This window comes from Hemitrygon akajei, chromosome 1 (assembly GCF_048418815.1).
Source record: "Hemitrygon akajei chromosome 1, sHemAka1.3, whole genome shotgun sequence".
In the NCBI taxonomy this organism is placed as follows: Eukaryota; Metazoa; Chordata; class Chondrichthyes; order Myliobatiformes; family Dasyatidae; genus Hemitrygon; species Hemitrygon akajei.
The window spans coordinates 180320589-180347921 of record NC_133124.1 but is presented as its reverse complement, the minus strand read 5'-3'; the positions used below and the strand labels follow the sequence as shown (position 1 = coordinate 180347921).

Here is a 27333-nt window from a genome sequence, read left to right as displayed (position 1 = left end):
AGAGTGAAGCTCCCTCCACACCGTCCCATCACACACTCCCGGAGTCAGACACAGAGTGAATCTCCCTCCACACCGTCCCATCACACACTCCCGGGGTCAGACACAGAGTGAAGCTCCCTCTACACCGTCCCATCACACACTCCCAGGGTCAGACACAGAGTGAGGCTCCATCCACACCGTCCCATCACACACTCCCGGGGTCAGACACAGAGTGAAGCTCCCTCCACACCGTCCCATCACACACTCCCGGGGTCAGACACAGAGTGAAGCTCCCTCCACACCGTCCCATCACACACTCCTGGGGTCAGACACAGAGTGAAACTCCCTCCACACCGTCCCATCACACACTCCCAGGGTCAGACACAGAGTGAAGCTCCCTCAACACCGTCCCATCACACACTTCCGGGGTCAGACACAGAGTGAAGCCCCCTCCACACCGTCCCATCACACACTCCCGGGGTCAGACACAGAGTGAATCTCCCTCCACACCGTCCCATCACACACTCCCGGGGTCAGACACAGAGTGAAGCTCCCTCTACACCGTCCCATCACACACTCCCAGGGTCAGACACAGAGTGAGGCTCCATCCACACCGTCCCATCACACACTCCCCGGGTCAGACACAGAGTGAGGCTCCATCCACACCGTCCCATCACACACTCCCTGGGTCAGACACAGAGTGAAGCTCCCTCCACTCCGTCCCATCACACACTCCCGAGGTCAGACACAGAGTGAATCTCCCTCCACACCGTCCCATCACACACTCCCGGGGTCAGACACAGAGTGAATCTCCCACCACACCGTCCCATCACACTCCCAGGGTCAGGCAGAGTGAATCTCCCTCCACACCGTCCCATCACACACTCCCGGGGTCAGACAGAGTGAATCTCCCTCCACACCGTCCCATCACACACTCCCGGGGTCAGACACAGAGTGAATCTCCCACCACACCGTCCCATCACACTCCCAGGGTCAGGCAGAGTGAATCTCCCTCCACACCGTCCCATCACACACTCCCGGGGTTAAACAGAGTGAATCTCCCTCCACACCATCCCATCACACACCCCCGGGGTCAGACACAGAGTGAATCTCCCTCCACACCGTCCCATCACACACTCCCGGGGTCAGACACAGAGTGAAGCTCCCTCCACACCGTCCCATCACACACTCCCGGGGTCAGACACAGAGTGAAGTTCCCTCCCACTGTCCCATCACACACTCCCGGGGTCAGACACAGAGTGAAGCTCCCTCCACACCGTCCCATCACACACTCCCGGGGTCAGACACAGAGTGAAACTCCCTCCACACTGACCATCACAGTCTCCTGGGGCAGTAACAGGCGACTTACCTCAGTTCTTCCAGGTCCCTTGCCACATTAACCTTGGACCAGAGCTCAAGAAGTTCCTCTTCGTTCTCTGCAGCAAGACTTTCCAACGCTGCCAGGATATGCTTCGGCGGATGAGCGGCTAGCGCTCTCTATTAAGCAGGGAAAAAAACACAAATAAAGCAGAAATTTTGCAAACACAACCACTCTGTTATTAAGACTACTGAACTGTCCCCTAGTACGAGAAATGGATTTCTGAGCTCACGATCTACCTCATTGTGGCCCTTGCTCCTTATTGTCTGCCTGGACTGCACTTTCTCTGTCACTTTAATCGGCATTGTTATTGCTTCACCTCAATGAGCTGTGCAATGATTTGATCTGTGTGAAGCGTTCGCAAGACAAGTTGTTCACGGTACATGACAATAATAAACCAATATGTGGTGTTATAAAACAGATAGGGAAACATCGATTCAGCAGAGCAATGGCAATAAAATAATTTTTATTCTATCTGTTTGGAGATACAATGAGGAACAGGTCCTTCTCGCTTAACAAGCTGCAATGCCTGGCACCCCACCTATTTAACCCCAGCCTAACCACAGGACTATTTACAATGACCAGTTAACCTACTAACCAATACGCCTTTACACCGTGGGAGGAAACTACAGAACCTGGAGAAACCCACACAGTTTATGGAGAGAACATACCAACTCCTTACCAATAGTGTTGGAACTGAACTCTGAACTCTCTGAGATGTAATAGAGTCATGCTAACCACTACGTACCCACTTCATTTTATCCAGTCAAGGAGTGACAGAGAGTGAAGATGATTGTCAGGGGGATCTCAGTCAGCTGGGTAAGCGGGCCGAGAAATGGTGAATGGGTAAGTACAAAGCATCCTATTTTGGGAAGCCCTGTCAAGGTATTACTTTCCCAGGGAACTGTAAGACCCTTGGGAGCATTGTAGAATAGAGGGACCTAGGAACGCAGGTACATGGTTTCCTGAAAGTGGAGTCATTGGTATACAGGGCTGTGAAAGCAGCATTTCACACGGTGGCCTTCGTCTATCAGGGCAATGAATGTAGGTGTTCGGACATTATGTTGCACTTGTGCACGACGTTGGTGACACCGCACGTGAAGTATTGTGTTCAATTTTGTTTGCCCTGAGCTGGAAAGAGTGCAGAGAAGATTTATAAGGACGTTGCCAGGACTTGAGGAACTGATTTATGAAGAGAGGATGGGAGAGGTTGGCTGGTGCAGGGCAGAATGAGAGGTGCATAAAATCACATGGGAATAAATGGAGTGAACTCAAGCAGTCTTTTTCTGAGGGATGGGGAATAGATTTAAGGTGATAGAGAAAAGGTTTGATAGGAACTGAAGGAGCAACTTTTTCACCCAGAGGGTGGTAAACGAGTGGAACAAGCTGCCGGAAAAACAGTTGGAGCCCTGTAACAACATTTAAGACATGCTTGGACAGGGACATAAATAGCAAAGGTTCAGAGGGATATAGGCCAAAACAAAATGGCACATATGAGCATCTTAAGTGGGAATCTGCATTGGCAAGGATTGATCAGGTCAAAGGACCTGCTTCAGGGTTGTATGACTATAACCATACAACACTTGTCAGGGGTATGGTGTGCATTTCCAGACATCACACTGCAGGAAGGTGGTGACAGCACTCGAGAAGACGTTCCCCAGGATATTGCTTGGGAGGAAGTACTTTGATTACGAGGAGACACAGGAGAGGGGGCTGAAAGAGGGGGATGGCATTTGGAAGTGTAGCGAATGATAGGAAGAACAGATCAACTGCCCACAGCAGTTTCTAAAACTAAAAGAGCAGAGGTTAGGGCAAGGAGGAGGTGTGGAGGAGATCTGAGGGGGAGCTTTTCCACACAGAGAAGGACTGAGCTCTGGAATGCATTCCCAGATGGGAAGGAGGAGGCAGAGACTCTCACCATATTGAGCAAACATCAGGAGAAGCACGTGATTGAGAGTGTGAGTGTGTAAGAGGCAGAGTGCAGGTCACTACTCACCTCGACTTGATTTAACCATTGCTGATAGATGGAACTCCGATTGTTCGAATCTCCGTCTCTGATTTCAGGGGTAGAATGAATAAATCCTCAGGAATCAAAGGTGCTGTGGAATGACTCACACAAGTCCTCAAAACTTTACCGACCTTTTCTTCCCTGGTTGCATAATCCCATCCAGTCCCTACACCCCTCCCCACCTATGTGACTCCCTTCAGCTACTATACCCCTCCCCATCAGTAACCCCACTGGCCCCTTAACATTACCCTGTCTTGCCCCAACATCACCATCTGTGACCCACTCCAGCTCATACACCCCACCCTGTCCATGTGAACCTCTCTGATTCTGACACCCATTCTCATCTCTGTGACCCCCCCACACCCCCCCCGGGTCCTGCACCCTTCCCGTCTCTGTGACACTGTGGCCCCTACACCCTTCCCTGTCTCTGTGAACTGTGAACCCCTCCAACCCCTATACCTCACCCCATCTGTGAACCCCTCCAGCCTCTATACCCCACCCCATCTGTGAACCCCTCCAGCCCCTATACCCCACCCCATCTGTGAACCCCTCCAGCCCCTATACCCCACCCCATCTGTGAACCCCTCCAGCCCCTATACCCCACCCCATCTGTGAACCCCACCAGTCCCTATACCTCACCCCTTCACTGTGAACCCTTCCAACCCCTACACCTCACCCAGTCCCTGTGAACCCCTCCAATCCTTATACCTCAGCCCTTCACTGTGAACCCCTCCAATCCCTATACCTCACCCTTCACTGGGAACCCCCCCAACCCCTATACCTCATCCCTTAACTGTGAACCCCTCCAGCCCCTACACCTCACCCAGTCCCTGTGAACCCCTCCAACCCCTATACCCCTCCCTATCACTGTGACCCCCTACAAACTGAGGATGGGCACTTTCTTTACCTGCAACTATCTGGCGTTCTGCTCTTCTCATCGTACAGCGACTTGAGGTACTGGAACCGGCTGCAGCACACTGCCCGCAGGTCTTGCTGAAGGTTGATGGGAGAAATGGAGTGAGTGGGATGGACGGAGGAAGGAGATCAGGGAAAAATCATCGCTTAGCCAAGGTCGGAGAGCAGGACACACCTAGACCTCCCGATTATCTCCTTAACTCAGACTCACACAGCACTGAAACAGGCCTTTCAGCCCAACTGGTCTATACCAACCAAGATGCCCCATTCAAGCTAGTTCCATTTGCCCCATATTCGCCTAAACCTTTCCTATCCATGTACCTGTCCAACATTTTATATGTCATCATCATACCTGTGTCAACTTCAACAGGCAGCTCATTCCATATATGTACCACACTTTATATTTAAAAGAAATGTTGCACTTCAAGTTTCCCCTAAATTTATGTACTCTCAGCTTAAACCTGGGTCCTCCAATTCTTGATTCCCCAACCATGGGGGGGGGGGGGGCAGTCTGTATGATTCACACCATCTCTGTCCCAATTTACTTTATACACCTATATGTAACATCTCCTTAGCTCCAAGGAATAAAGTCCTCTCCCTCTAACTCAGTCTGTTCAATTCATGTCCCATTCTGACATGTCCACCAGAGGAACCTTGGGGACATATTGGGCAGGTGAGAAGAGAAGGGCTTGTTGGTCTGGCTTTTTCCTCTGTCCTTTCCAGACCTGACAGCGGGTCTCGGTCTGAAACATCGACTCTTCATTTCTCTCCATCGATACTGCCTGACCTGCTGAGTTCCTCCAGCACTTCTGTATGTGTTCCTCCGGATCTTCAGTATCCAAGTCTATCGGGGTCATCTTTTGTATTCTGTGTTCCCGGTGCAGCCCCTTCTACAGTGAGACCTGATGTAGATTGGAGGATTGCAAAGCCGAGCACATATTTGCTCCATTTGCCACAAAAGGCAACATCTCCTGGTGGCCTCCCATTTCAATTCCACTTTCCATTCCCACACGGACATGTCTGTCCACCACCTTTCTACTGCCAAGACGGCACCACTCTCAGGTTGACGGAGCAACACCGCGTATTCTGATGGGCAGTCTCCAACCTGACTGCTTGAAAATCAATTTCTCTAATTTCTTCCCCTATTCTGGCTACTCGCTTACTCCTTCTCTTCTCCTCACCTGCCTATTACCTCCTTCTGGTGGCCCTCCTGCTCCCCCTTCCCCCATGGTCCACTCCCATCAGACTCCTTCTTCTCCAGCCCTTTACCTCTTCCACCAAACACTTCCCAGCTTCTTACTTCAACCACCCCTCATCCACTCTCACCAGATCTGACCTATCCCCGCCAGCACCATTCCCCACCCCTCCTGCGGTGTGGCACTCCCTCCTCACCGTCCCTCCCTCCTCCCCTGTGTGGTCCTCCCTCCCCCACACCCGTGGAGTTGTAGAACCAAACTGTGTCCTTCAACACCTCCCCCCCCCCCCCCTCCGTGCCACCCCGGGACTCACCAGTACCCGTGGCTCTGGTCCCGTGCGGTGCCACACGCTATGTTTCAGGCCTTCCTTGGTCCGGAGGAGGCCGACACTCTGCTGGGCCGCACTGCGGTGGAGTAGGAGACCGACAGTCAGCTCTCAGTCCACAGGTTAGGACACCCTCCATCACAGAAAGTGCAGGAGGAACCTTAAACCGTTAACTCAGTCTGGAATGGGCTTTTCTCAGAGCTGTGAGGAAAGCTCCATCCTAGGACACTGAGGTAAAATCCACCCCCCACTTTATCTTGCCAAGCAGAGGAAATGGGGTAATTAGGTACCCCCCCCCCCCCCCCAGAGCACAGGAGGGCGAAGGAAGCCAGTGCGGGTGGGTAAGAATATGTTCTCCTTGCTGACGATCAACACAGGCACTTTGCAAAGATGTGTTCTTGGCCTGTTGCTCTGCTCTCTACACTCTTAAGAGCAAGGTGGTTAAAGGGAGATTAAGTTGGTGTGGATCAGTAATAATGACCACTCCTTGAGGGAGGCAGGTGAGGGTAAGCAACAAAGAGAGGGGGAAGGCGAGAGAGGGAGATAGGTCTGGGGGCATGACTTGTGCGTGGACCTACTGAGCCAGCCCCACCCCCATCTTACCTGCGGACCTCAGAGAGCCCCCGCAGTCTCTCGCCCACCTTCCTGCTGTGCTCCTGCAGACTCTGCCTCTGACTGGCCGCTCGCAGGCTGTACGCCTTCAACAGCGTGTGCTGCTGCCTGAGGTCCTGTAGTCTCCGCCGCACCTCCACCACTGCTCGCTCTGTGAATCAGCACTCATTAGATAGATAGATAGATAGATAGATACTTTATTCATCCCCATGGGGAAATTCAACTTTTTTCCAATGTCCCATACACTTGTTGTAGCAAAACTAATTACATACAATACTTAACTCAGTAAAAAATATGATATGCATCTAAATCACTATCTCAAAAAGCATTAATAATAGCTTTTAAAAAGTTCTTAAGTCCTGGCGGTAGAATTGTAAAGCCTAATGGCATTGGGGAGTATTGACCTCTTCATCCTGTCTGAGGAGCATTGCATCGATAGTAACCTGTCGCTGAAACTGCTTCTCTGTCTCTGGATGGTGCTATGTAGAGGATGTTCAGAGTTATCCATAATTGACCGTAGCCTACTCAGCGCCCTTCGCTCAGCTACCGATGTTAAACTCTCCAGTACTTTGCCCACGACAGAGCCCGCCTTCCTTACCAGCTTATTAAGACGTGAGGCGTCCCTCTTCTTAATGCTTCCTCCCCAACACGCCACCACAAAGAAGAGGGCGCTCTCCACAACTGACCTATAGAACATCTTCAGCATCTCACTACAGACATTGAATGACACCAACCTTCTTAGGAAGTACAGTCGACTCTGTGCCTTCCTGCACAAGGCATCTGTGTTGGCAGTCCAGTCTAGCTTCTCGTCTAACTGTACTCCCAGATACTTGTAGGTCTTAACCTGCCCCACACATTCTCCATTAATGATCACTGGTTCCATATGAGGCCTAGATCTCCTAAAGTCCACCACCATCTCCTTGGTCTTGGTGATATTGAGACGCAGGTAGTTTGAGTTGCACCATATCTCAAAGTCCTGTATTAGTTTCCTATACTCCTCCTCCTGTCCATTCCTGACACACCCCACTATGGCCGTGTCATCAGCGAACTTCTGCACATGGCAGGACTCCGAGTTATATTGGAAGTCTGATGTGTACAGGGTGAACAGGACCGGAGAGAGTACGGTTCCCTGCGGCGCTCCTGTGCTGCTGACCACCGTGTCAGACCTACAGTCTCCCAACCGCACATACTGAGGTCTATCTGTCAAGTAGTCCACTATCCAATCCACCATGTGAGAGTCTACTCCCATCTCCGTTAGCTTGTGCCTTAAGATCTTGGGCTGGATGGTGTTAAAGGCACTAGAGAAGTCAAGGAATGTAATCCTCACAGCACAACTGACCCCATCTAGGTGAGAGAGTGATTTGTGCAGCAAATACGTGATAGCATCCTCCACTCCCACCTTCTCCTTATACGCAAACTGAAGAGGATCCTGGGCGTGCCTGGTTTGTGGCCTCAGATTCTGTATTATCAGCCGCTCCATGGTCTTCATCACGTGCGACGTCAAAGCAACAGGTCTGAAGTCATTCAACTCCTTTGGTTGTGGTTTCTTCGGTACCCGGGACAATACAGGATGTTTTCCACTGTCTGGGTACTCTTCTCTGCTCCAGGCTCATGTTGAAGATACGCTGTAGTGGTTCTCCCAGCTCAGTCGCACAGGCCCTCAGTAATCGTGGGGAAACTCCATCCGGTCCAGCCGCCTTGCTGGTACAGATCTTCCTCAGTTGAACTTCCACCTGTGCAGCCGTAATCCTGGGCGTGGGCAAGGTCTCCTGTGAGTGGCTATTTTCCTGTGAGGGAAGTAAGCCTGGTGTGGATTTCTGCGGTGAGGATGAGATTGAGCTGTCGAACCTGTTGAAGAAGTTGTTCAGCTGGTTCGCTTTCTCCACATCTCCACTTATGTTCGCCCCCCGCTTTGCACCGCATCCAGTGATGATCTTCATCCCATCCCACACCTCCTTCATGTTTTTTTTCTGCAGCTTTTGTTCTAGCTTCCTCCTATACTGCTCCTTTGCCCCCCTTATCTGTACTCTGAGTTCCTTCTGAACTCTTTTAAGCTCCAACCGATCACCATCTTTAAAGGCCCTCTTCTTCTGGTTTAGGAGGCCTTTGATGTGACTAGTGATCCAGGGCTTATTATTGGGATAGCAGCGAACAGTTCTAACAGGGACAACGGCATCCACACAAAAGTTAATATAGTCCGTTGTGCATTCAGTGACCTCCTCAACGCCCCCACAGAGCCCCCCTTGCAGTACATCCCAGTTAGTAGTACCGAAGCAGTCTCTCAGGGCCTGTTCAGCTTCAGGAGTCCACTTCCTAAAAGAGCGTGTGGTAGTGGGATGCCTCATCACAATTGATTTATATCTGGGCTGTAACAAAACCAGATTGTGATCAGCTTTCCCCAATGAAGGCAGTGGGGATGCACTGTATGCCTCCTCTACGTTTGCATACAGTAGGTCAATAGTCCTATTACCCCTGGTGTAGCAATCCACGTACTGGGAGAAAGCAGGTAGTGTCTTGTCCAAAGTCACATGGTTGAAGTCCCCTGTAATTATCACCAGTGCCTCAGGGTGCTGTGTCTGAAGCCTAGCAACAGCGGAGCTGATGACATCACACGCTACCGTTGCATTGCATTAGCAGCATCTCCCTCCCCTCCCCGTACCAGAAACCACCCACCGTCCACGTATCACCACTTCCCCACTCGGCCTGTCACAGAAACCATCGCCTGTCCATGTACAGTCGACCTTCACTAATCCGACCACCTGTAATCCAGTTCCTTCAATAATCCGGCACTGATTTCAAATTTTCCGCGCAACTGTAATTTCAAATTTCCTGGGCAACCGTACCAATCTGCTGCACATTGTTTTGGTTGTGCTAGATCTGTTCATGTGTTGGCAGACTCTTGTAATCACAGGCGGGCGACTCCTGAATTTATTAATATAATTTGCATGAGGTGTGACCACCCGGCACCTGCCCGCCTCACTCATCAGCAGCACGGGAGCTGGCGTACACTGGGTCGGTCCGCCTGGCGGGCGCTCCGTTCTCTTCTGCCTAAGACTTCAGATCAGACATGGCAACACACTGAATTTAAGCAATTACTAAGCAGAGGAAAAGAAACTAATGAGGATTCCCTCAGTAACTGCGAGTGAAGAGAGAAGAGTCCAGCGCCGAATCCCTGGCCGCCTGGCGGTCACGTGAAATGTGGCGTATAGAAGACCTCCTTTCTCCAACTTCTGCTTCTGCTCACCCAGATGTGCTACCACCAACATCAACAGTTTTTGAAGAAACTGTTGTGCCAGTTTCAGCACCAGTTCCTGATGCTTCACTCATTTTTCAAGATGAAGATGTTGATAATCCTGACAACCCCACACTTGCAAACATGTAACTTTATACCACGAAGGTATATTAAACGTCTCACTTTAGAAGCGGAAGTGCTCAACTGTTCTGTGTAAATTAATTCCTGTACATTTACCTTTACCCTTTATTTTATCCGTGCCTGTACAGTATATTACTTTATTAAAATTTCACTTGCTACTCATTTAATATTTCTGTTTCATTATTATCTAACTTGTACTGATTTACATGATATTTTAAAGGTATGACGAGGCGGTCAGCTATTGCTTAATGTGATCCTTCTGTAATTCGGCATTTTCACTAATCCAGCACTCCTCAGGTCCCAATGGTGCCGGATTAGTGAAGGTCAACCTGTACCACCTTCACTTCCCTACTCAGCCTGTCACAGATACCAGCCTCTGTCCACACAGCACCTTCACTTCCTGCTGCTTCAGTAAAGCATCCAGCGTAATGAAAGACCCCGAAAGCCCCAGACTTTGTTTTCAACCCCCTGCTGAGGAGCAGAAAATCTAAAAGCCTGACAGCACATACCACCGGGCTCAGGGTCAGCTTCTACCCCACTGTTATCGGACTATTGAATGTTTTGATATGATGGACTGCTGAACTCTTGAACTACCATGTTATGATCTAGCACCTCATTGTCTACCTGCACGGCACTTTCTCCGTCTCCCCCTTCTACAACAGGTAGTCAAAACTGCCCAATGTATCACCAGACCCCGCCTACCCGCCATCAAGAACATACGTCCAGAAAGGTGCCAGAAAAGGACCAGAGACATGAAGTACCCCACCCACCCTGCATATGGACTGTTTGTCCCACTCCCATCAGGGCAAACATAGCATGTATACCAAGACCACCAGACTCAAAACCAGCCTTCCCCAAGCAGTAAGGCTGATCAACACCTCCACCCACTAACCCACCCCTACACAGCCCAACTCCACGAGCTTATCACTTCCTGTCAGTCACCTCATGTATAGACACTCGTGTACCTAGCATCGTTTTATGGACACATAATCAATCTTTGCATATAAACTTCCTTATGTATTTATATTTATTGTGGTTTTTCTGTGCTGCATTGGATCCAGAGTAACAACTATTTTGTTCTCCTTTACAGTTTTTACTGGAAATGATATTAAAAAATCATGAATTTTGAATTGTTATTGTTTTACCTTGTTCTATCTCAATGCACTGTGTAATGATCTGATTTGTATGTACAGTGTGAGAACAAGTTTTTCACTCTATCGCATTACGTGACAATAATAAACCAATACCAATGACCACCCTCCTCCCGCTCGGTGCCAGGAGCTCGCTCCTGTGCAACAGTGCACGCCACCCTGTTCCCAATCCTGCGCAGGGACTCGTTAAACCAGTCCCGACATTCCACCCACTTGCCCTAACTCCACCCCACCGCCTTCTCTGGGAGCTTCCTGGACCTGCTTCAGTCAGTGAGGATCCCCCCCCCACCCCCGAAGGTGATTCACTCTGCCCCACACTCCTCTGCTGCAGCTCCTCCACGTCCAGATTCTAATGCGATTCCACAACAGCTTCCACACTCTTATACTCCCCCCCCCCGAACTATCCCTCCACTCCATATTGTTTCCCTCTTCTGATCTGCACCCACACCCTCTTTACAATCAATGGTGAAACATTACCCTCACCTCTCTCCCTCACTGGTCAATGAGTGTTCTTCTCCCTCACCCCGCTATACTCTGCCCTGAAATCTCCTCCCCATTCTCACCACACAAATCAATCTCCACTTTAACCTGCATGTGATACTGGCCCAGCTCCCGTGATATTTTCCATTGCCCCTTATCCCTGGAAATCTCCTCTTTGTCATCTTTTCGAGAGCTGGTACAGGCTTCCAGTCCTCCAAGTAAAGCCCATCCTTCTGAACTCTAGGAAGCCCGAGACTTCCTCTTATAGAGTCATTGAAAAGGACAGCACGGATACAGGCTCTTTGGCCCATCTAGTCTGTGCAGAACCATTTAACCATATAACCATATAACAATTACAGCACGGAAACAGGCCATCTCGGCGCTTCTAGTCCGTGTTGAACGCTTACTCTCACCAAGTCCCACTGACCGGCACTCAGCCCATAACCCTCCATTCCTTTCCTGTCCATATACCTATCCAATTTTACTTTAAATGACAATACCGAACCTGCCTCTACCACTTCTACTGGAAGCTCGTGCCACACAGCCACCACTCTGAGTAAAGAAATTCCCCCTCGTGTTACCCTTAAATTTTGCCCCCTAACTCTCAACTCATGTCCTCTTGTTTGAATCTCCCCTACTCTCAACGGAAAAAGCCTATCCACGTCAACTCTATCTATCCCCCTCATAATTTTAAATACCTCTATCAAGTCCCCCCTTAACTTTCTATGCTCCAAAGAATAAAGACCTAACTTGTTCAACCTTTCCCTGTAACTTAGGTGCTGAAACCCAGGTAACATTCTAGTAAATCTTCTCTGTACTCTCTCTATTTTGTTGACATCTTTCCTATAATTCGGTGACCAGAACTGTGCACAATACTCCAAATTCGGCCTTACCAATGCCTTGTACAAATTTAACATTATATCCCAACTCCTATACTCAATGCTCTGATTTATAAAGGCCAACATACCAAACGCTTTCTTCACCAACCTATCCACATGAGATTCCATCTTCAGGGAACTATGCACCATTATTCCTAGATCACTCTGTTCTACTGCATTCTTCAATGCCCTACCATTTACCATGTATGTCCTATTTGGATTATTCCTACCAAAATGCAGCACCTCACACTTATCAGCATCAAACTCCATCTGCCATCGTTCAGCCCACTCTTCTAACTGGCCTAAATCTCTCTGCAAGCTTTGAGAACCTACTTCATTATCCACAATGGCACCCGCCTTAATATCATCTGCATACTTACTAATCCAATTTACCACACCATCATCCAGATCATTAATGTTTATGACAAACAACATTGGACCCAGTACAGATCCCTGAGGCACACCACTAGTCACCCACCTCCAACCTGACAAACAGTTATCCACCACTACTCTCTGGCATCTCCCATCCAGCCACTGTTGAATCCATTTTACTACTTCAATATTAATACCTAACGATTGAACCTTCCTAACTAACCTTCCGTGTGGAACCTTGTCAAAGGCCTTACTGAAGTCCATATAGACAACATCCACTGCTTTACCCTCGTCAACTTTCTTCGTAACCTCTTCAAAGAATTCAATAAGATTTGTATAACATGACTTTCCACACACAAATCCATGTTGACTGTTTCTAATCAGACCCTATCCATAATTATATATACCATCTCTAAGAATACTTTCCATTAATTTACCCACCACTGACGTCAAACTGACAGGCCTATAATTGCTAGGTTTACTCTTAGAACCCTTTTTAAACAATGGAACCACCATCCCAGTTTCTAATGACATTTGAAATATTTCTGTCAGAGCCCCTGCTATTTCTACACTAACTTCCCTCAAGGTCCTAGGGAATATCCTGACAGGACCTGGAGATTTATCCACTTTTATATTCCTTAAAAGCTCCAGTACTTCCTCCTCTTTAATCGTCATAGTTTCCATAACTTCCCTACTTGTTTCCCCTACCTTACACAATTCAATATCCTTCTCCTTAGCGAATACCAAAGAAAAGAAATTGTTCAAAATCTCCCCCATCTCTTTCAGCTCCACACATAGCTGTCCACTCTGATTCTCTAAGGGAACAATTTTATCCCTCACTATCCTTTTGCTATTAATATAACTGTATAAACCCTTCGGATTTATTTTCACCTTATTTGCCAAAGCAACCTCGTATCTTCTTTTAGCTTTTCTAATTTCTTTCTTAAGATTCTTCTTACATTCTTTATATTCCTCGAGCACCTCATTTACTCCATGCTGCCTATATTTATTGTAGATATCTCTCCTTTTCCTAACCAAGTTTCCAATATCCCTTGAAAACCATGGCTCTCTCAAACTTTTAACCTTTCCTTTCAACCTAACAGGAACATAAAGATTCTGTACCCTCAAAATTTCATCTTTAAATGACCTCCATTTCTCTATTACATCCTTTCCATAAAACAAATTGTCCCAATCCACTCCTTCTAAATCCTTTCGCATCACCTCAAAGTTAGCCTTTCTCCAATCAAAAATCTCAACTCTGGGTCCAGTCCTATCCTTCTCCATTATCATATTGAAACTAAGGGCATTGTGATCACTGGACCCGAAGTGCTCCCCAACACAAACCTCCGTCACCTGACCTATTTCATTCCCTAACAGAAGATCCAACACTGCTCCTTCTCTAGTCGGTACCTCTATGTATTGCTGCAAAAAACTATCCTGCACACATTTTACAAACTCCAAACCATCCATCCCTTTTACAGCATGGGCTTCCCAGTCTATGTGTGGAAAATTTAAATCTCACACAATCACAACCCTGTGCTTACTGCAAATATCTGCTATCTCCTTGCAAATTTGCTCCTCCAATTCTCGCTCCCCATTAGGTGGTCTATAATACACCCCTATAAGTGTTACTACACCTTTCCCATTCCTCAATTCCATCCAAATAGTCTCCCTAGACGAGCCGTCTAATCTATCCTGCCAGAGCACCGCTGTAATATTTTCTCTGACAAGCAACGCAACACCTCCCCCTCTTGTCCCTCCAATTCTATCACACCTGAAGCAATGAAATCCAGGAATATTTAGTTGCCAATCACACCCCTCCTGCAACCATGTTTCACTAATAGCTACAACATCATATTTCCAGGTATCAATCCATGCTCTAAGCTCGTCCACCTTTCTTAGAATGCTCCTAGCATTAAAATAAATGCATTTAAGAAATTCTCCACCTCTTCCTCTCTGTTTATCTCTAACAGTATAAAGAACTTTACTGTCTTCTTTTTCTTCCTTCTCCCATACATCTGTTCCTACACTCCGGTTCACCTCCCCCCTCTTATCTAGTTTAAATCCACTGGAGCCTCTCTAGCAAATCTTCCTGCAAGAATACTTGTCCCCCTCCAGTTCAGATGTAAACCGTCCCACCGGAACAGGTGCCACCTTTCCTGGAAAACTGCCCAATTATCTATCCATCTGAAGCCCTCCATCCTGCACCATGTCTTTAGCCATGTGTTGATCTGCACTATCTTACTATTTCTAAACCCGTCTGCACGTGGCACTGGTAGCAATCCTGAGATTGTTATCCTGGAGACTCTGTCCTTTAACTTGGCGCCTAACTCCCTACACTCACCTTTCAGTACCTCCTCACTCTTCCTACCCACGTCACTGGTCCCTACATGGACCACAACATCCGGTTGCTCACCCTCCCTCTTGAGAATACTGAGAACTCGATCCGAGATATCACAGACCCTGGCACCAGGGAGGCAACAGACCTTCTGAGATTCTCGATCTCTTCCACAGAACCTCCTATCTGCCCCCCAACTATCGAATCCCCTATCACTACTGCTCTCCTCTTTTCCCTCCTTCCCTTCTGAGCTGAGGGTCCAGTCTCGGTGCCAGAGACACAACCACTACAACTTGTCCCTGGTAGGTTGTCCCCACCAACAGTATCCAAAACGGTATACTTATTGGTGATGGGAACGGCCACAGGGGTGCTCTGCTCTTCCTGTCTATTCCCCTTCCCTCTCCTGACAGTCAACCAACTACCTGTCTGCTGACTCCTAGGGGTGACTATCTCCCTGAAACTCCTTTTATTTCTGCTTCTGCCTCCCGAAAGTTCCGAAGTTCTTCCAGATCCAGCTCCAGTTCCCTAACTCGGTTTGTCAGGAGCTGCAGCTGGATGCACCTTTTGCAGGTGTAGTCATCAGGGACAGCTGTGCTCGCCCTGACTTCCCACGTACTGCAAATGGAGCACTCAACTGCCCTAACTGCTGCCTCCATTACCTACCCCTAATCTAATTAGATTAATTAAAGGAGCTTACCCGGCCTTACCTCACCTGGAGTGAAGCTCGTCCTCAGCCTCTGCTCGCTTTTTAAATTTCCCCACTGATCTCAGAGGCCGACTTTCACGCGCTTGCGCAGTTGTGCCCCGTTCAACCTCACCGAAGCCTGATTGAGCCAAAGCCATCCCACTCTGCCTCAATCCACCCCAACGATGGCCGCTGTATATGACGGCCTTTCTATTTAAACCTTTGGCGTGCTACGTTACGCGCCTGTGCAGTCTAGCCTCTTTGCCCCGATCAGTTTAAAAAAAAGATTCTCTCCAAGCTTCTTTTACCTCCTCCCTCTCCGCCTCTTGCTGCGATTTAAACTGCCTAGGTCCATCGACCTGCCCTCCCGTTCATGTACCTATCCAAACTTCTCTTCAACATTTAAAATCGAGCTTGCATACACTACTTCTGCTGGCAGCTCATTCCACACTCACGACCATCTGAGTGAAATTTCCCCTCATGTTCCCCAAAAACATTTCACCTTTCACCCTTAACCCATGACCACCAGTTGCAAGTCCTACACAACCTTAGCGGAGAAAGCCTGCTTGCATTTACCCTATCAACACTCCTCATAATATTGTACACCTCAATCAAATCTCTCAATCATCTACGTTCTAAGGAATAAAGTCCTAACCTATTCAATCTTTGCTTATAACTCAAGCCCTCCAGACCTGGCAACATCCATGTAAACTTTCTCTGTACTCCTTCAACCTTAGTTACATCTTTCCTGTGGAAAGGTGACCAAAACTACACACAATACTCCAAATAAGGCCTCATCATTGTCTCATTCAACCTCAATATAACATCACATCTCCTGTACACTTTGACTTATGAAGGTCAGCGTATCGAACAGCCTCTTCCGTTTTTCACCTGCTTTGTGTCGCTCATGATGGGTACTCACCGTCTGCCATTTGCTGCGCTGGGTCAGAGATGCCATCAAGTTCCTGGATGTCTGCCCTCAACGAGATAACAAGGTCCATCAATCTCTTCTTCTCCTGCTCCTCAGGAGACGCGTTCTGAGAACAGGCAATGACACGGATAAAGTGCGCTGCGGCACATCATGATTGCAAAGGCAACCAGCTCAGGAAATATGAGACACTGGAAGAGATCAGTGGGTCAGGTAGCACCCGTGAAGTGAAATGGTCAGCCAATGCTTCAGGTGAGACCACCCCTCCAGATCCCGGCCCTCAAATCAACACCCGCAGATGCTGCCTGGCCTGCTGACTACCTCAGCAGTTTCTTTATGCTCCAGACTCCCATCGTCTGTAGTCTCGTGTCTCTGTAGAAAACAATTTTCATTACAAAAAACTATTGTCCTGCAATACAGTAATGCAATAATGAACCTGAGTAGTGTGGAGGGATGTTCACTCCGTCTGACCCCGGGAGTGTGCGATAGGAGAGTGTGGAGGGAGCTTCACTCTGTCTAACCCCGGGAGTGTGTGATGGGAGAGTGTGGAGGGAGCTACACTCTGTGTCTGACCCCGGGAGTGTGTGATGGGACGGTGTGGAGGGAGCTTCACCCTGTGTCTGACCCCGGGAGTGTGTGATGGGACGGTGTGGAGGGAGCTTCACTCCATCTGACCCCAGGAGTGTGTGATAGGAGAGTGTGCAGGGAGCTTCACTCTGTGTCTGACCCCGGGAGTGTGTGATGGGACGGTGTGGAGGGAGCTTCACCCTGTGTCTGACCCCGGGAGTGTGTGATGGGACGGTGTGGAGGGAGCTTCACTCCATCTGACCCCGGGAGTGTGTGATCGGCCGGTGTGGAGGGAGCTTCACTCTGTGTCTGACCCCGGGAGTGCGTGATGGGACGGTGTGGAGGGAGCTTCACCCTGTGTCTGACCCCGGGAGTGTGTGATGGGACGGTGTGGAGGGAGCTTCACTCGGTCTGACCCCGGGAGTGTGTGATAGGAGAGTGTGGAGGGAGCTTCACTGTCTAACCCCGGGAATGTGTGATGTAACAGTGTAAAAGGAGCTTCACTCTATGTCTGACCCTGAGAGTGTGTGATGGGAGAGTGTGGAGGGAGCTTCACTCTGTGTCTGACCCCGGGAGTGTGTGATGGGACGGTGTGGAGGGAGCTTCACTCCGTCTGACCCCGGGAGTGTGTGATAGGAGAGTGTGCAGGGAGCTTCACTCTGTGTCTGACCCCGGGAGTGTGTGATGGGACGGTGTGGAGGGAGCTTCACTCCGTCTGACCCCGGGAGTGTGTGATAGGAGAGCGTGGAGGGAGCTTCACTCTGTCTAACCCCGGGAGTGTGTGATGGGAGAGTGTGGAGGGAGCTTCACTGTCTAACCCCGGGAATGTGTGATGTAACAGTGTAAAAGGAGCTTCACTCTATGTCTGACCCTGAGAGTGTGTGATGGGACGGTGTGGAGGGAGATTCACTCTGTGTCTGACCCCTGGAGTGTGTGATGGGACGGTGTGGAGGGAGCTTCACTCCGTCTGACCCCGGGAGTGTGTGATAGGAGAGTGTGGAGGGAGCTTCACTGTCTAACCCCGGGAATGTGTGATGTAACAGTGCAAAATGAGCTTCACTCTATGTCTGACCCTGAGAGTGTGTGATGGGAGAGTGTGGAGGGAGCTTCACTCTGTGTCTGACCCCGGGAGTGTGTGATGGGACGGTGTGGAGGGAGCTTCACTCCGTCTGACCCCGGGAGTGTGTGATAGGAGAGTGTGCAGGGAGCTTCACTCTGTATCTGACCCCGGGAGTGTGTGATGGGACGGTGTGGAGGGAGCTTCACTCCGTCTGACCCCGGGAGTGTGTGATAGGAGAGCGTGGAGGGAGCTTCACTCTGTCTAACCCCGGGAGTGTGTGATGGGAGAGTGTGGAGGGAGCTTTACTGTCTAACCCCGGGAATGTGTGATGTAACAGTGTAAAAGGAGCTTCACTCTATGTCTGACCCTGAGAGTGTGTGATGGGACGGTGTGGAGGGAGATTCACTCTGTGTCTGACCCCGGGAGTGTGTGATGGGACGGTGTGGAGGGAGATTCACTCTGTGTCTGACCCCGGGAGTGTGTGATGTAACAGTGTGAACCTCTTTGACCAGGAACAGTAAAGCTGAGGCCTTTGTGCTGAGCCTGGTGTCCGATTTATTTCACTTACCGCAGCACGTTCCATGTAACGGTTCCTGGACAGTATGTCAAGGAATTCTCAAAGAAATGAACACCAATCACGAAAGTCAACATTAATGCCTTTGTCCTTGAAATTAACACCCCTCTCTGTCTCTGTGACCCCCCTACAGCCCTACACCTCTCCACTCCTCCCTCTCTATGTGACCTCCTCAAGCCCGACATCCCAACCCATCTCTGTGACCCCTTACAGCACATACCCCTCCACTCCTCCCTTACTGTGACCCCCTCCAGCCCTACAACCCTCACTGTCTGTGAACCCCTCTGGCCCTACACACCTCCCCATTTCTGACCCCCTCTAGCACTATATTCCTCGCCCTCCCTGTGACCCCCTCCAGCTCTACACTCCTCCCCACCCCATCTGTGACCCCTTCCAGCCCTACATCTCTCCCTGCCTGTGATCTCCTCCAGCCCTACGTTACTCCCTCCCCGCCTGTGACCTCCTCCAGCACCACACCCCTCCCCATCTCTGTGACCCCTTCCAGCCCTACAACCCTCACTGTCTGTGAACTCCTCCAGCCCTACAGATGAGGAAAAACTTCTTCACACAGAGAGTGGTGAATCTGTGGAATTCTCTGCCACAGGAAACACCCTCCAGGTGATCAAAAGAGTCTGCAGAGGACACCTGATACACACCAATACCCAGCATTCTGCGATGTCTGGCCCCATCCAGGTTGAAGAAAGGTCTCTTCCTGCACTTCATCCAAGATCTCAGGGACAGCCTCTCGCCTGCCATTATCAGAGTACCAAACGATTCCCCAGTACAACAAGAGGGACTCAACTACGGTCTCCGTCTTCATGGCCCCTGCAGCTCACTATCAGCCTGCGCTGCACTCTGCTACACTTTATTCTGCATTCCCTGCACTATCTCAATGCACTCTTATAATGAAGCTCTCTGTATGGTTGGTACGCAAAACACCAGACTTCAGTACATCTGACACTAAACCTATAATAATAGTCTTTAGTAGTGAAAAAATTACTCTCTCTTCTTGACAGATACTGCCTATCTTGCCAAGTGCTTCCACCCGTTTTTACTTTAGGCCAGATAAGCTAATTGTAGCCACCCTAATGCCACAACATTCTGTCTATGTAGACTCCAACTGAATGGCATGAACATCAATTTCTCCAGTTTTGAGTATTTTTCCCCTACACCTTCAATTGCCCACTCTGGCCTCTTACCTCCTCATCTAACCTGCCCATCACCTCCCCAGTGCTACTCCTGCTTTCCTTTCTCCCATGGTACACTCTCCTCTGTCAGATTCCTCCGGCTGTTTGCCTTTTTCCACCTCCCCCACCCACCTGGCTTCACCTGTCACTCTCTATCTTTAGGCCCCTCACCGCCTTCTTACTCTGGTTTCCACCCCCTTCCCCAGTCCTGATGAAGGATCCCGGCCCAAAACCAGATTGATTCCTGGAATGGCAGGACTTTCACATGAAGAAAGACTGGATCGACTAGGCTTATACTCGCTGGAATTTAGAAGATTGAGGGGGGATCTTATTGAAACATATAAAATTCTAAAGTGATTGGACAGGCTAGATGCAGGAAGATTGTTTCCGATGTTGAGGAAGTCCAGAACGAGGGGTCACAGTTTAAGGATAATGGGGAAGCCTTTTAGGACCGAGAAGAGGAAAAACTTCTTCGCACAGAGAGTGGTGAATCTGTGGAATTCTCTGCCACAGGAAACAGCTGAGGCCGGTTCATTGGCTATAGTTAAGAGGAAGTTAGATATGGCCCTTGTGGCTAAAGGGATCAGGGGGTATGGAGAGAAAGCAGGTACAGGGTTCTGAGTTGGATGATCAGCCATGATCATACTGAATGGCGGTGCAGGCTCGAAGGGCCGAATGGCCTACTCCTGCACCTATTTTCTATGTTTCTATGAAACTTCAACTGTTTATTGCCCCTGTATCGATGCTGCCTGACCTGCATTCCACCAGCATGTTGTGTGTGCATTGCTCTGGACTTCCAGCATCTGCAGAATCTCTTGTTTTTGTTTCTCTTCTCCACAGACGCTGCCTGACCCGCTGAGTGTTCCCTGCAATCCTTTTGTTATTTCCAGTGCTCTGAGGGAGGTTCCAACTCTCACCACAGACGCTGCCTGACCTGCCAAAGTTGATTTCAGATGTACGGCGCCTGTGGTTATATTGATTTCCATCCCCGGCTCGGGGCTCAGCAGGAAAATACTTCCGTCCTGTTGTACGACAGCCCTGCAGTGCATTCAGGGTCAGCAATGCAAAGGATACCAGTCCAGGTTCCCCTTCACGTTCTTCACTTTCCTGCCGGGACAGAAAGTAATGAGAAGGGCAAGCTAACGCCACACAAACATCCAACCCAGTGTCTAGGGTCACCTGGCCCAACAAGAGTTTCAGTTCTACTAACAAGGAACAGAGAACAGTACAGGCTCTTCACCCCACAATGATACGCCCACCACTTAACCTACCCCTCAATCAATCTAACCCTTCCTTCTTACACATCGCATAACTTCTATCCTTCTTACAACCAAGCACTTTTTAAACGTCCCTACTGTATTACCTCTAGCACCAACCCAAGCAGTGCGGTCAAGGGATTTGCCACTCTGTTAAAATGAAACCCACCTCTCTGAAATCTAAGCTTCCCCCTCCACTCACGTTGAAGGAATGCCCTCTAGTATTAGCCATCGCAACTTAGGAAAAGGAGCTGGCTGTTCACTCTACCAATGCCTCTTACGCACCTCTATCGTTGCAGTGAAGAGGGATGAAAAGTGAAAAGACCGGGCTTACTCAACCTTTCCTCATTCCTCATTTCCTCTCTAGTCCAGGCAACATCCTGGTAAATCGCCCCTGCACCCTCTATGGAGCTCCACATCCTTCTGATAAGGCAACCAGAGCTGCACACGATGCTCCAAGCATCACACACAAAATGCTGGAGGAACTCAGCTGGTCAAGCAGCAACTATGGAAATGGATAAGCAGTCGAGCAGGACTGGTGAAGGGTCTCGGCCCGAAACGTCGACTGTTGTTTGGATTTCCAGCATCTGCAGAGTATCCTGTCTTTTCAATACTCCAAGGGTGCCACGGCAACTCAGTGGCTAGCGCAACGCTATATCGGCGCATCGGAGCTTGGAGTTCAATTCTGGCACCGTCAGTGAGGATTTTGTACATCCTCCCCATGTCTGTAGGGTGCTGAGGTTTCCTCCCACAGTCCGAAGACGTACTGATGAGTAGGTGGTTATTGTAAATTGTCCTATGATTAGACCAGTGTTAAATAGATGGATTGCTGGGCGTGTGTCTTATCTGGCCAGAAGGGTGTGTTCCACACTGAATCTCTACAATAAAAACATTAAAAATTAGAAAAGTGTGGTCCATTCAGGGTTTTATAGAGCTGTTACATTACCTCTTGCCCCTTGAACTGAATCCTCCCAATTAGTGTAGGGAATTTTAAGGAGAGGCTGGACAGGCTGGGTCTGTTTCCCCTGGAGCGAAGGAGGCCGAGAGATTTATAAAACCATGAGGTGTGCAGGTAGGGTAGATAGTAACAGAACACACGAGTTTGGATGTCATATTACAGATGCACCGGATGATGGTATAAAACACACATCTGTCATCTCCCCTAAGCTTTTCTCCTCATGTAGTGCTGACCTATTAACATTCTCCATGATCAACCTAACCCTTCCCTCCCACAGTCCATTTCTCTTTCACCCATGTTTCTGAGACCACCGCCCCTGGCAGGTGCACCCACCACACTCTCTGCGCAGATACTCTATTGAAGGAAATGACGGTGTCACAGTGGCATTACAAGTGCACAGACATAAATACTAGAAGTAGAAAGAATAAAAAATAAGTTACCACAAACAGTCTAAAAGGAGGGAATCATCACTTCCCCAGCTAAAGGTTGACTCATTACAGAGCCTAATGGCCGAGGATAAGAATGACCTCATACAGCGCTCTTTGGAGTTGTCTTAGTCTATTACTAAACGTGCTCCTCTGTTCAGCCAAGGCGGCATCCAGAGGGTGAGAAACATTGTCCAGAATTGGATTTCACGGATTATTGATTACCTAACTGGCAGACCACAGTACGTGCGCTTGCAACACTGTGTGTCAGACCGTGGTCAGCAGCACTGGGGCTCCACAGGGGACTGTCCTGTCTCCCTTTCTCTTCACCATCTACACCTCGGACTTCAACTACAGCACAGAGTCTTGCCATCTTCAGAAGTTTTCTGATGACTCTGCCATAGTTGGATGCATCAGTAAGGGAGATGAGGCTGAGTACAGGGCTATGGTGGGAAACGTTGTCACATGGTGCGAGCAGAATCATCTGCAGCTTAATGTGAAAAAGACTAAGGAGCTGATGGTGGACCTGAGGGGGGCTAGGGCACCGGTGACCCCTGTTTCCATCCAAGGGGTCAGTGTGGACATGGTGGAGGATTACAAATACCTGGGGATATGAATGGACAATAAACTGGATTGGTCAAAGAACACTGAGGCTGTCTACAAGAAGGGTCAGAGCCATCTCTATTTCCTGAGGAGACTGAGGTCCTTTAACATCTGCTGGACGATGCTGAGGATATTCTACGAGTCTGTGGTGGCCAGTGCTATCATGTTTGCTGTTGTGTGCTGGGTCAGCAGGCTGAGGGTAGCAGACACCAGCAGAATCAACAAACTCATTCATAAGGCCAGTGATGTAGTGGGGGTGGAACTGGACTCTCTGACGGTGGTGTCTGAAAAGAGGATGCTGTCCAAGTTGCATGCCATCTTGGACAACAACTCCCATCCACTCCATAATGTACTGGTTAGGCACAAGAGTACATTCAGCCAGAGACTCATTCCACCGAGATGTAACACTGAGCGTCACAGGAAGTCATTCCTACCTGTGGCCATCAAACTTTACAACTTCTCCCTCGGATTGTCAGACACCCTGAGCCAATAAGCTGGTCCTGGACTTAATTTTCCACTTGGCATAATTAACTTACTATTATTTAATTATTTATGGTTTTATATTGCTAAATTTCTTCACTATTCTTGGTGGTGCGGCTGTAATGAAACCCAATTTCCCTCAGGATCAATAAAGTATGTCTGTCTGATATTCCATCGGGACCCTTGATCTACCACAGCCTCCAGTGAATCCCGTTTGACTCTTACAACAGGGCCAGACTTTCTAATCAGTTTATTGAGCCTGTTGGCATCACCCATGTTGATGCTAGTGGACAGAGCCTAAAGATTCAGGAAAATAGATTTAGGACGGAGATTTGAAGAAACTGCTTTTCCCAGAGAGTCATGAATCAGTGGAGTTCTCTCCCCAAGGAAGCAGTAGAGGCTACCCCATTAGATATACTTAAGACACAGTTAGATAGATTTTTGCACAGCAGGGGAATTAATGATACTGGGAAAAGGCAGGTAGGTAGAGTTGTGTACACAGCCAGATTGGCTGTGATCTTATTGAACATCGGAGGAGGCTCAATGGGCCAAATAGCCAATCCCTGCTGATAATACATGTTTTTACGGTCAACCGAGAGGCAGCTGGCTCGGTTCGAACAGAAATCCACCAACTACAGAACCATCCTCCCCCTCCTCCCACACCCCCAGCGCCGAAATGCGGTCCAACACTCACTCCTTCGGGAAGACATGCTTCGCGACGTATTCCCAGATATCCCGGCCCTGGCCACTGCAGAGGCTGCCAAAGAACACAGCAGAGTCAGGTAGAGGCTCACTCAAGACAGTCACACACCCAGCCAGCAGCACTGGCAGGTTCCAACCCACGCCCATACACCCCAAGGGGGCAATGCACAGCAGACAATTAACCCACCCATGTTGTTTTTTGGGGACATGGGAGGAAACTGGAGCACCCAGGTGAAACCTGCAAACTCCACAAACACACAAACACCGAGGCTCGCACACAATCTCCTGGTCGTAGGTCAAGACTAAACCCGGATCTCCAGAGCAGGGAGGCACTGTGACAGCCCGATCTCTAAAGCACAACGACCCCACCGGGTTCAACACCTCTTCTCCACACCGGTGTTTTACCTCCTGCTTACTCTATTTCGTTCACCATCCCCGAATGGTTTCCGGTTGAAACTCCCTGGCCCTGCACCCTCAGGACCTGACTGGTACCATGCCACTGGAGATCACCAGGACCGTTCAATCATCTGCTTCCCAGCAGGTGATCAAAGTACAGGCACTCCCTGGGACACTCGCGAATGCCGAGACCCGCCCATTACCCAAAGCCACCACAAGCTGGAAGCACTGATGAATGGGATCACAGCAGTTGCACTGGTAGCAACACACACAAAATGCTGGAGGGACTCAGCAGGCCAGGCAGCGTCCACGGAAAAGAACACAAGCCGAGTCGTGCTGAAGGGTTTCGGCCCGAAACCTCGACCCATTGACGCTGCCTGGCCTGCAGAATTCCGCCGGCATCTTGTGTGTGTTGCTCAGATTACCAGCATCTGCGGATTTTCAGAGTGGCACAGGTCGGCTAATTAACTGCAGATTAGTACAGGAATGTCACTGACATTAAGCTTCAGCACGGATCTCTGAGACTTTCCCATCAGAGGTGGATCTGCGCAACTTTCCACCTGTAGGGCTATCCATACGACTATTCCCATCAGATATTTCAATTGTAGATATCCCCTCATCACTTTTCGATCGTACAAACCTTCATTAAATTCAGATCTGAGCTGATCCAGTTAACTTGTTTGGATTAACTAGATACAAAATGTTTGGACGAAGAGTTGCCCAAAACTCCAGAATGCTGGAATCCTTCAACCTTCCTCTTTCCCATTTTTGCCGAGATCCTGTTGCTACTCCCTGTGAGAACTAGTCCCACATTCCGCCCCTCCAAACTGAACCGCTCTCCAAAGTAGGGGCCAGTTGAAAAATGTATCCCAAACTCTAGACTGAATTTATTACACCAATGGCCATTGGATCTGGTTTCACTCTCATGTCCTGGTAAGAAGCAAATTATCTCTGCACTTCCTTCGCCAGCGATGATCAAGACCAGGAACCACACAATGTAATGGGAAAGGGAGAGACACCTATAGAGAATAGGGAGGGTGAGAGAGGGAAAGCAGCAAGGAGGGTGAATGGGAGAGAGGTGGTGAGACAAGCGAAGAGGAGGGTGGGAAGGGGAGAAAGTGAGAGACACCCGGGGGATATCAGTGAGGTGGGGTGGAGGGTGTGTAAATGGACTGACACACACAGCCCAGCATCGGGCCTACTTGCGGAGAGCAGCATCCGACGGCAGATCCCGGGTGGGACGACCCATCTTCAATACCCAGTTCCTCAGCACAGTCACTGGCTCCTCCATAATCTGTAACAAATGGCGAGAGGGGAGGGGGTGAGGTTGGGAAAGAGCGAGGATGGGGTGAGGAAGGGTGGAGAGGGACAAGGAGGGAAGGGTGGATGGGGAGGGAGGATGGTTTGGATGGGCGAGGGAGGGGTGAGGAGGGAGTGCGTGAAGGGGTGAGGGGAGATGGGGATGAGGGGTGAGGGGAGATGGGGATGAGGGGAGAGGAGAGTGGAAGGGTGGAGAGGGACAAGGAGGGAAGGGTGGATGGGGAGGGAGGATGGTTTGGATGGGCGAGGGAGGGGTGAGGAGGGAGTGTGTGAAGGGGTGAGGGGAGATGGGGATGAGGGGAGAGGAGAGTGGAAGGGTGGAGAGGGACAAGGAGGGAAGGGTGGATGAGGGAGTGCGTGAAGGGGTGAGGGGAGATGGGGATGAGGGGAGAGTGGTGAAGGGTGAGAGGGGAGGGGTGAGTAGTGAGGGGGTGGGATGAGGGAGTGGGGGTAAGGGGACGGAAGGAGGGAGTGTTGACCGAGATGGAGGAGGAGTGAAGTGCGGGGAACGGGAGGGGAGAGGAGGTGGGTTACATGTAAGGAGTTTGGAGGAGGAATGATCAGAGGGGAGGGGTTCGGGGCCCCCGAACACAATAGTTAGTTTGTACCTGGAGCAGTAACCTCCGACGCACCCTCTCCCTCCTCTCACCCACCCGCCCACCTCCAATCCCACTTCCTCACTCACTTTTCCACTCTCCTGTTTTCCCGCCTCTCTTTCCCTCCTCAGTCCCGACGCGCTGACGTCACACGCACCACCGGCCCTCGTGACCATAATTCCTGCCTGACGTCACGGCCCCGCGCGGCCGCTGCGTGCGCGCTCAGTTCGAGTGGCGGCAACCGCGCGGATGAGCAACGGTTCCTGACCCCTGACCGTACCCCGAACTCTGACCCCGGCCCCAAACTCCGATCGCCGTTCAACCCTGAACCTTGAGTCCGAATCGTGAAGCCAGTCTGACTTTAAACTGTGACCCTGAATCTTGAACCCCAAAACTGGATCAGACGGGGAGGGGTGAAGCCGTTGGAGGGGCCACGGACATGGGGAGGGGTGAAGGGGTTAGACATGGAAAATCTACAGCAATTACAGGCCCCTCGATCCACAATGTGCCAACCTACTCTAGAAGCCTCCTAGAATTTCCCCACCGCGTAGCCCTCTATCTTTCAAAGCTCCACGTACCTATCTAAGTCTC

At 49.8% G+C, this 27333-nt stretch overlaps 1 protein-coding gene across 1 annotated transcript in view; it reads right to left on the bottom strand.

The window, feature by feature from the left end:
* Positions 1-26883, bottom strand: part of haus5 (HAUS augmin-like complex, subunit 5) — a 71652-nt gene extending 44769 nt beyond the window's left edge. Inside the window, exons 1-11 of the mRNA XM_073055721.1 lie at positions 26832-26883; positions 26029-26120; positions 24423-24485; positions 21081-21113; positions 18814-18838; positions 16613-16727; positions 6405-6564; positions 5790-5880; positions 4273-4358; positions 3354-3411; positions 1349-1476 (exon numbers count right to left, since the gene is read on the bottom strand). Of these exons, the coding sequence (XP_072911822.1) occupies positions 1349-1476; positions 3354-3411; positions 4273-4358; positions 5790-5880; positions 6405-6564; positions 16613-16727; positions 18814-18838; positions 21081-21113; positions 24423-24485; positions 26029-26117 (848 nt within the window). The 5' untranslated portion in view covers positions 26118-26120; positions 26832-26883. The remainder of the gene's footprint in view (positions 1-1348; positions 1477-3353; positions 3412-4272; positions 4359-5789; positions 5881-6404; positions 6565-16612; positions 16728-18813; positions 18839-21080; positions 21114-24422; positions 24486-26028; positions 26121-26831) is intronic.
* Positions 26884-27333: the final 450 nt, after the last annotated feature.